This window comes from Chelonoidis abingdonii, chromosome 22, assembly GCF_003597395.2.
Source record: "Chelonoidis abingdonii isolate Lonesome George chromosome 22, CheloAbing_2.0, whole genome shotgun sequence".
Classification (NCBI taxonomy): domain Eukaryota; kingdom Metazoa; phylum Chordata; order Testudines; family Testudinidae; genus Chelonoidis; species Chelonoidis abingdonii.
The window spans coordinates 17680373-17689774 of record NC_133790.1 but is presented as its reverse complement, the minus strand read 5'-3'; the positions used below and the strand labels follow the sequence as shown (position 1 = coordinate 17689774).

Genomic DNA, 9402 nt, shown 5'->3' with positions numbered 1-9402 from the left:
ACGGGGACACCGGGGGCAGGTTTTGACCCTTAATGCATACAATGAGGATCATGGGCACCAAGTTTGTATAATTTTTGGTGGTGCCCAGAACAGGTCCAAGTCCTGCCCCCCACACCTGCCTTATAAACCAATATATATTCTACCCCTGTACACTCCCCCTGCCCCGGGTGGCAGCTGGGACCCCATGTATAATGAGGTGCTGCAGCACTCCCTGCACCTCTAGTTCCTGCGCCTATGAAAATAAGGTTGTGTGCCCTTCAAGTTGATGCTCAGTGGACAATTGTGAACAGAGATACTGTTTTCATCAAAATGTATGTAAAATATAAGCCCAAACATTGGTGGAGCCAGGCCCACGTTCCAGAATATTGGTGGAGCCTGGGCACCACGGGTCCATATAACTCGCCGCCTATGATGGGGATGTGATCTCAGCATCCCAAGAGTGCCCAACTGGCCTGCCTATTTTTATCCCTTTGGCTCTGCTGCTCAGGCTGGAGCAGCTCCCAGTGCTGCGAATTCCGATGGCAGGATGTGGTAAACCCCTTTGCTAACTGGGAGCTGCACATGCTTAGAGCTGCTGAGTCATCTGACTCTTATCAAGACAAGCCCAGAGCATGATGTTCCCATGAGCGTTATCTTTCCCGACACCGGCCAGCCAAGTCAGCCTGCAGCTTTCTCCTTTCCCCTGGATCTTGCCTTTGTGTGTGTGCAAATATTGCACTCTCCCAGGCTTCAGCCATGTGACAGAATGCCAGTTTTCAGGAGAGTGGCTCTTCTGCTCTCTCCCTACTCAGCTAGTGAGCCAGGTCTCAGCTGAAAGCTAGAGCACCTCATCAGAAGTCACCAGCTGCTCAGAAGGTCTGGGATTGAGTCAGTGCTTTAATGAAGGTCCTTCGAGGCGCACTGACACTGTACATAGTGCTAACGGGATGTTAGGGGACACCATGCTGCCAGGAACACTCCTTCTGACGAGATGTGAAACCAATTTAACAGTCATGAAAGATCCTCTGGTGCTTTTCACAATGGTAATTGTGTGAAGCTGAATTTTTCTGGTCCAATTGAATCTTAAGTAATTGCCTAAATCCACCTGCAGCTTCAGTTGGATACAATATTCCCCTTCGCTTCCTGCCCCGACATATGTGGTTCCCATGTACTAGACAGATTCACTAAAGGGAGACCTGTCCAGAACCAGTGAAGATCCCATCCCCCAGGATCAACTGATTACAGGAGCCAGACACTTCCTGTCCCATACTGAGACTCCTTGTCCTGTCTCCTTCACTTCCTGTCCCAGTGCTGCACACTCTTAAAACAGCTGCAGGCAGCTGTGAAGTGACTCGTAGGTTTGTGCATCTGTAGTTTGTAAAGGGCCTGAGGATGAAAGGTGTAACACACAGTATTATGGGAATTACCTGGAGCGTTGTCATACTGAAGCTGACACTGATTGATGTTAGGTTCCCCAAGCTTCCTTACAAACCTTTCAGCTGACCAGTAAGATCTCCTCCTGATCCTGCCTGGTTGCCATTGCTAAGTCTTTTCTAGGCTCGAGAGGGCGGGAGCTGCATGCTAAACAGAAGTCTGGGGAGGGGGGAACAATCTGAGAGGTATTTGCCATTGCCAAGACAGAGCCAGGCAGACAAAGTGGAGCTGAGTATGGGAAAGGATGGGCCCTTCCCCAGGGACTGATGGGGTTTGGAGGACTCTCCCATGGATGTCACAAGGGGCCGTGCATATTTTCTTGTTGCTGCTGAGCAGAGCAATACAGAAAAGAAAGCAAATACTCTGGGCTCATTATAATCTAAGAGGACGGCTACCTTTCCAAAGGGTGCCAGGGTAAAACAGGGCACTAGTTTGAAGAGGGCAGGGCTGGACCGCTCACAGATAACAGCAAAATGCTTTTGCCCTCCCCTTCCTCTGGGCCAAGACCCTCTGCCATTCACCCAGCGTCATAAGGCCTTACCACATCTTGCATCCCTTGGGACAGTTGCTTGGTGAAACCTCAGCTGTTTCAGCGAGACCGTGGCAGGGAGGAGTCCTGGGACTAGCTTTCCCCTTATCTTGCAGAGCCAAGGGGGGAGCTAGCAGAGCGCTCAGCTGTGTGCTTGCAGATGCTCCTGCACTGCTTGCCCTCTTACAACACTCTTCCCTTGTGCCAGAGGCCAGCAGGGCAGCAATCTGCAAAGGTGAGTCTAGACCCTGCACTTCTTGCTAACATCGCCTTCTTCCTCAGCCACTTCACTGTACAGCATTGCTTTATGGCCAGGGGCACCAAGCCTCTAGCTTCTTACACCCCGTACAAGTCACACTCAATGCCAACCCTTAGGATTTTTTGCAAGAATTGCAATACTGGGACAGTCCAACAGCTTGTCTCTATCAACAGCCTGTCTGCAGCAGTAACCAATGCTTAGATCCTTCAGAACAAGGGTAGTCCCCTCCTATTATCCCCCTACTGCTGCAATACAATCCCAGAGTGGGGAATTTCTACCTGAGCCCACCTGATCTTTATATGTCCTGATGCATGAGAACTGCTCATCTCTGTCACTTTTATTCTAGCTGTGGAAACTGCATTGGCTGTTTCTAGGCATGCCACTGTCTAATCCTTTTTTGAATCTTCTGTAGCTTTCTGCCTCTGTAATAACCTGAAGCTGCTGTTAATGAAAACTTGCTTATAAAGGTAATGCAGAACCTGTGACTGCATGAGTAGCTTTGCGTGCTAACGTGTGACTGCTTCTGCTCAATTTCCTTACCTATTATAGTGCAGCAGGAATGCAATCATGCAAATACCAGCTTCTCTTCACCATCCTGGGCACCAGTGGAAATGAGCTTTGATGGCCTCGGGCCAGTTTCTAGTGGATGTCTGGTCATATCATAAACCATCTGCCCTCCGCAAACCCAGGGCTAAAATAGCAGGAGCATTCGCCTGTCTAGTATTACGAGAGAGCGAGATCTTGCCCAATACATGCTGAAATTATGCCCTTGTCAGAGCTGGGGGTCTCTCATCTTCCTGGGTACCAAATTCAATGCAAAACTTAAATCCTCAAAGGAAAGAAAAGCCCTGGGTTTGTTCTGTTCAGTTTGACAGTGTCAGGTGTCTGGCTGCTCTCCATGTGCTGAGTGCCTAAGGTTTGTGCACAATGTCCCAAGGGGTTCAGAGTCAGAAGTGGCTGTGTGTGTGTTTCAGAGCTGAAGATGAGCTGCTGGATCCTCTTCCTTTCCCTGCTGGGCTTTCTGCCCCTTGTGATGCCCACGTGCCCTGCGTCCTGCCAGTGCAGCACCAACATCGTCAACTGCATGTCGAAGGAGCTGACCGAAAGCAGCCTCCCTGTGTCCTTCAGCCCCTCAACTCAGATGATCTACCTCAACAACAACCAGCTCACCAGCATCCCCAGTGGGCTCCTGGACAACCTGCAGAGCCTCCAAGTGGCCTATCTGTGGGGGAATCCCTGGGAATGCGACTGCAACATCCTCTACCTGCGCTCGTGGCTCCAGTGGCAGCAGAATCGGACCCTGTATAGGAATGTGGTGTGTGCCTCCCCAGAACACCTGCGGGGCAGGATCATCGCGTACATGTCGGAGGATGAGCTCATCTCCACCTGCCAGTACTGGTACTGCAGCATCGCGCTCTTCTCCCAGATCTGCCTCTTCCTCTTCATCCTCCTCCAGGCTGTCCTGCTCCTCTTCATTATCTTGTTCCTGCATAGATTCAAGAAGATCGCCAATGTAGCCAGGCAGACCACCAAGGAGATACACCAGCACGTAGATACATGGGCTCCCCTTTCAGAGAATGGCTATGGCATTGATTAACGTCACCAGGGCTTTCACTCCTCATGCTTCAGGGTGTAAGCTGATCAGTGGGGCCAGGAAGGACATCCTTCCTCCTGGGATTGTAGTGTTGCACGGGCCATCTGGTGCATTACGCTGAGAGCCAGCTGTTCTCTGAAGCATCAGGAACAGGCCACTGTCTAAAGCAAGACATGGGCTTGGCCTATTCTTCTGTTGCAGTGCAGCTAATCTTGGGATGTTAAAATTCTGCAGTCTTCCAAAGGGATCAAAACAGGATTGGGACAAACTGATCTTTTAGCAAACCTGTGCAGACTTGGTTGCTTTGCTGAAGTGAAAACTGTTACTGGTCTGGTCTCTTCAGAGACTGTGATTCTCTGTGCAGAATCACGTACACCAAGAACCAGAAGGAACTAACTTAAAGCTGGCAAGGGCCAGGGCAGTCTGAGCTAACTCTGCTGCTATATGCTTCATGCTCCTTTGGTCCCAGGGCTCCACTGGCTGAGCCCACACGCTAAAACACTTGGGGCGGAGGTTAGAAAGTCCCTGATCCTGCTGGTTTGTTACAATGTGGGACAAATACGGCAGGCTGGCCCTGTGGTTAAGTAACTGGAGTAGGCCACAGGAGAGATGGGTTCGATTTCCCATCTCTGCCTCTGATTTCCTGTGTCACAATCGGCAAGGCAGTCAGTCTCACTGTGCCACAGTAAAATCAGGCTAATGCTCCTCCCTGCTGGCCACGCTTTGCCTTGTCTGTTTCGGGTGGGGCTGTTCAAAAGCCCACAGTGTTGCCTCAATTCTGTTCCCACTAAATGAAGGCGGGAGCCCAGTTAGGTCAATGCCGAGTGCTTCTGAAATCCTCGCTCCTTTAGGGCAGCGATTGCATCTTCCTATGTGTTTGTACGCTGCCCAGCGGAGTGGGGGCCTCTAGGGGCTACTGAGATGGCAAGAAATACATAATGCAGCTTTAGCTATTTATAACAGTCCTTTCATTTCTGTAACAAAACCATATTAAAATGATGATGATGCAGATGTTTCTTCCCAGGCTGAAACATGTATCTGCTTTAAACTCCTTGCAAACCATGCAAGCAGGGGAAACACCCAGGAAAGCGTCTGGGGTGGGACTTTGTTTTAAAAAGGGTGTTCCTTGGAAATGGAATTGGGGAGAAAAGATTCATCCCGGGCTCTGCACTGCTGGTTCTTAATGTGGACTTTCTTTGCATTCAGGTTTTACATGGACTATTTGGGTTGTTTCTGGTTTTTATTTACGCCAAGGCCTGTGTCTGAGTGCCTGGCAATTTGCCAGGAGAAGGGCGAAGAAGGTAGGTAGGTGAACTGGCAAGATGGAACAAGCATTTAAGATGAAGCAGTGGCCCTGCAGGCCCGTAATAACTCAGGAGATTGGTACTGGGACAGTGGAGGCTTAGGTCACTGGTTCTCATCACAAGGGACCCCTCTGACTGGGGCTGAGGGCACTGGTTAACCTCAGCTCACTGCTCCTACTCCCTTTAAAGAGGCACTGAGGGCAAGGCCTGTACATTGTTTTGGAGGCTGGATGGCAGAGTGATTCTGGGGATGGTTGGGCTCCACTTTCAGGGGCATCCTAGACCTGGGCTGGATCCCAAGCTGGGGAGTGCAGTCATTGCTTTTTCTGCTTAGATCTGCATCATTTGCTTTCTAGTTACAAACATCATCCCTTGGGATGGGCCCCTTGGGCCGTCCGTGGTTTTTCCTGCTGACTCAATCCACCAGCTGGGCCGTCAGGGCACACACTAAAGTCTTGGGCCTTTTGGGGGCAGGGGGCTGATCCCAAACCCACTTGGCAGTCAGTGGGAAGAACCTGTGGTTTCCAGTGGTCCCTGGATTAGGCCCTGGGAGAGGGCTGAGTGCATAGGAGGAGTGTTGTATTCATTTGGATGGAAGAAATGGGCCTAAAGAGTAAAAGATGTGAACATGAACATGTCACTGTCCAACGTTAAACAAGCTTTGGGGTTTAGTTTACAAAGACCTCAACCTGTCTAGGCCAGTGGCCAAAACAGAACAAAAAACAAAACAAAACAAAAAACATTTTTACATCTTCAGTCTTTTTAAGACACAGAACAGAAAGAAAGACAGTGAAAGCATTTGAAATGTAAAGTATTACATAAGGCTTTCATTTGACCAGTGTGCCTTGTTCTCTTTCCCTGGAGCTGGAGAGCCTTTCAAAGGAACCCCTCCTGTTTCAGGGACTTGTAGCTGGTGTTAAAGATATAAAACAGTAACTGCCCTTGTGGGGAGGGAGAAGAGAAAAGGTCGGTGGGAGAGGCTGCAGTTGTTGTAGTTAAAGTCCTGGCCTGTTTCCTAAAAGACAGAACAAGACAAAAACAGGGAAAGAAGACAACAGCAAAGACAGCCAATGCAACTTCTGTCTCTGGTGCTGACTCTCACTTGCAACCTCCCTGCTGGAAAAAAAAAACCAGGCCCAGCTAGGGTGACCAGACAGCAAGTGTGAAAAATCGGGACGGGGGTGGGAGGTAATAGGAGTCTATATAAGAAAAAGACCCAAAAATCGGGACTGTCCCTATAAAAACGGGACATCTGTTCACCCTAGGCCCAGCACACGGTCTTCTTAACCACTCTGAGGCCAGGTAAACTTGTAACAGGGTTGGTCTAATTGGGGCATGGGATTTAGGTGCCCTTTTGTGTTTACAGGCTTACAGCGGTGTTATAAACTTTAGCCTTGGGCTGGCAAGGCCAGACACTTTTACTGGACAGAAGGCAAAAGGAGAGGGCTGGGAAAGAGAAGAAATCAGGTAGGGTAGGACAAAGACACACGAAGTGGAGGTGAAGCAACAAAGTCTTACAGCCCTGGTGGTGGCTGGGATTCAGCTGGAGCTGGTGGAGGTGGTGGTGTCATCTGGTGGCCCATCTCTCTGGCCCAGTTTCTCAGGACAGCTCACGAGATTAGGATGATGCAGGCCCAGTGGGGTTACAATGGGAGGTCCCAGGAGACAGGGAGGGTCTCAGCTATGATGGTGAAGCTCGCTCCTTCCCATTCTCCTGTCTCTCAGTCAGCCAGTGTCCACCTTTGCCAAGTTTCTTCCCCAAGTTACTTTTCTTTAGGACCCCAAAAGGACGGGATGGGTGTCGGATCCCACCCCTTCATTATTTTGTCCATCAATAGTCCTAATTCTCAATGCACCAGGTTTGGTTTATTGCTTTCTGGGCCCACACATCTCATTTACCAGGCATCATCTTAACCCAGTCTTGGAATTAGGTCAGGAGGCCTTTTAGTTTGGACTAAGTCTGTCTGTCTGTCTCCCTTTCACTCCTTTCCCCACCAGTGTTTATTGCTATGGATCATTGTGACACTTGATACATTTTCACCCACTCTCCCAGAGTTCAGATCCCAAGTGGCATGGGCCTGCTAGGCCCCAGTTCTCACTACTAGGAAGGGTTTCTTGGGTGCGGGGGGATAGTTTTATTTGTAAGTATAGGCTGATTGGTTGTTGGGGAGGGGTATGGGGAGTGGCTGGGTCGCAGGGTGGTAATATGCATATATAAATTGCAAACCCCTTGCTGGCTGTGTCAGCAGAGCGGCCAGGGACTGACTGGGCCTTGGCAGCTCTCCAGCCTAGAAATGGTCCATCCAGCACACCGGAGGCACCTTGGCATTGAGCACAGGGTGGGGGTAGCTTTGCTGTGGCCTGTGTCCCGTTTGATGGGTGAACAGAGAATGTCCCTCTCCCTTACTCAGCTGAGGTTTTTAAAAGCCTACCAAACTGGGGTGCTGGAGAAGGGGTGTAACATTGTCATCTCGGGCCAAGCCACTGTCATGCCTGCTGTCAGCAGTGAGCGGAGGTCACGCTGTCTCTCTCAAGCCCTTGGATCCATTCAAAACTGAGTTAACTGTGGAAATGCCACCCCACTCCTCCGCCCTTCTTGACAGACATTACCAAGTGCTGCTCGGTCCCGAACAGTGATGGGCCTGTTGGCTCCTGCATTCAGCCTGCCAGGGTAAAACTCAACCCGGCACAATGCAGCTCTTGTGAAAGGCAGGCCTGCCTGGGGCCGCCGGCCACACCTCAGGAAAGCACAGAGCCACGCGGCGCGGGCTGGTGAGTGAGATGCTCTCACTGCAGAATCAACATTAGCCAGAGTGGGTTCTCTCCTCAGTGCCGCCTGCTCCTCCACCCCCATCATTTGTATTTCATGCTTCCCCAATGCAGACGGCCTGGGAAGCCAATAAAAATAGGAGGTCGTGAGTAAAGGAGAGAAGGTTACAGGCTCTGGGATACCCTGGAGGCAGCTGCATGTCACTGCAGAGCAGTCCTGCCACCAGAACACCCTGTCGTGGTGTCTCAGATGGGCCCTGGCCCAAAGCAGGCAGCAGAGAGGCTGTGGAGAAGGGTGGAACAGGAAATAACAGCGGGCACAGGGGAAGTGGTGAGAGTACAGGGCTGGGAGGCAGGAATCTGAGGTGCTGTTCCTAGCTGTGCCAGTGCCTCAGGATTGGGGGAAGGAGGCAGAGGAGTCCTGTTTTCCACTTCATTCTGGCTGGTGGTTTCCACCTTTTCTTTAATTCCCCCCAACAGCTGTGGCTGCACATGACCTGTATGAAGCCTGCGCTGAACAAGGGTGGACGGTCTCCGGGGAGCCTGGTGTGATGCTGCCTTGGGCAGCTAGATGGCAGCAAATGCTCCAGAGACTGAACGCAGCTGCTTCATGCTGGTGAAAGCGGGTCTCACCCATCCAGACTTCACCCAACCCAGAGTGCCAGGGGCAGGGAGAGATGTGGAAGTGGGGGAGGCTTGTGGTCAGCCTGAATCTTTACATACGTGAATTCTAGGGTGAGGCCAACTAGTCAAAGAGGGAGAGTCACAGCTAGGTTAGTGAAGAATAGGCCTGGATTCTGTTTGCTGGCCCGTAGGGGGTTTTCTATTGTATCTGGATGGGCTCAGTGAGATTCAGCCAAAGGTTTGCAAATCCCAACATTTCCCCTCATTTTATTGCAAGTGTTTGCCTGAAAATTCAAACTGGAATTTTATTATCTGTTCTCCTGTTTTAACTAGCTTCAGGCAGCCAGTCAGAGAGCGGCAACACAACTAGGGACAGCGAGACGTTAAATCACAGAGCTATTAGTAAGGGAAATTATTTGAAGAATATTGTAACAAAGACATTCTCGGCAACTGAGGTCAGATTGTGAATGGGTCTCCAGCCAAGGAAGGGGCTAAATTCATGATGAATTGTACTTGAAATAATAGTTTGATTAGCTCTAAGTAATTCTCCCACCCCCAAGGAGTAAGGCGCATGCTCACAAGTGTGTAAGTTTGTAGTTGTTTCACAGATGGTGGCACTAAGACGTGCCGCTAGACTGCTTTGTTCAACACACAGGGAGAGAAAAGCGAAATGAACCCAGGAAAAGGACTGGTCGAAAAATTTCCCTCAGAACTGTTTTTTTTTTTTTGAGCTAGGCGAAACCTTGTTATTGGTCGCATTAAAAAAACTTGTGTGAATGTGCCCTTCAGTTAACATAGTGTAGGGCTAAATTAATCACAAGCCCTAACCTAAAGCCAAAGCGTAACGTGGGCCCGCCCAGGGGTTTTGGACTGTCTGGGTGGAAGAGCTTTGTTGAATATTGTTTTGGAT

At 50.2% G+C, this 9402-nt stretch overlaps 1 protein-coding gene across 1 annotated transcript; it reads left to right on the top strand.

The window, feature by feature from the left end:
* Window positions 1-1960: 1960 nt before the first annotated feature.
* GP1BB (glycoprotein Ib platelet subunit beta) lies at window positions 1961-4804 on the top strand. Its single transcript, XM_032777127.2, has 2 exons — window positions 1961-2177; window positions 3176-4804. Exon 2 carries the CDS (start codon window positions 3184-3186, stop codon window positions 3796-3798), a length of 615 nt encoding a protein of 204 aa, XP_032633018.1. The 5' UTR covers window positions 1961-2177; window positions 3176-3183; the 3' UTR covers window positions 3799-4804.
* The last annotated feature ends 4598 nt before the right edge of the window (window positions 4805-9402 follow it).

Coding starts and splice junctions, on each gene's coding strand:
- GP1BB (XM_032777127.2), top strand. CDS start 3,184: ATGAGCTGCTGGATCCTCTTCCTTTCCCTGCTGGGCTTTCTGCCCCTT.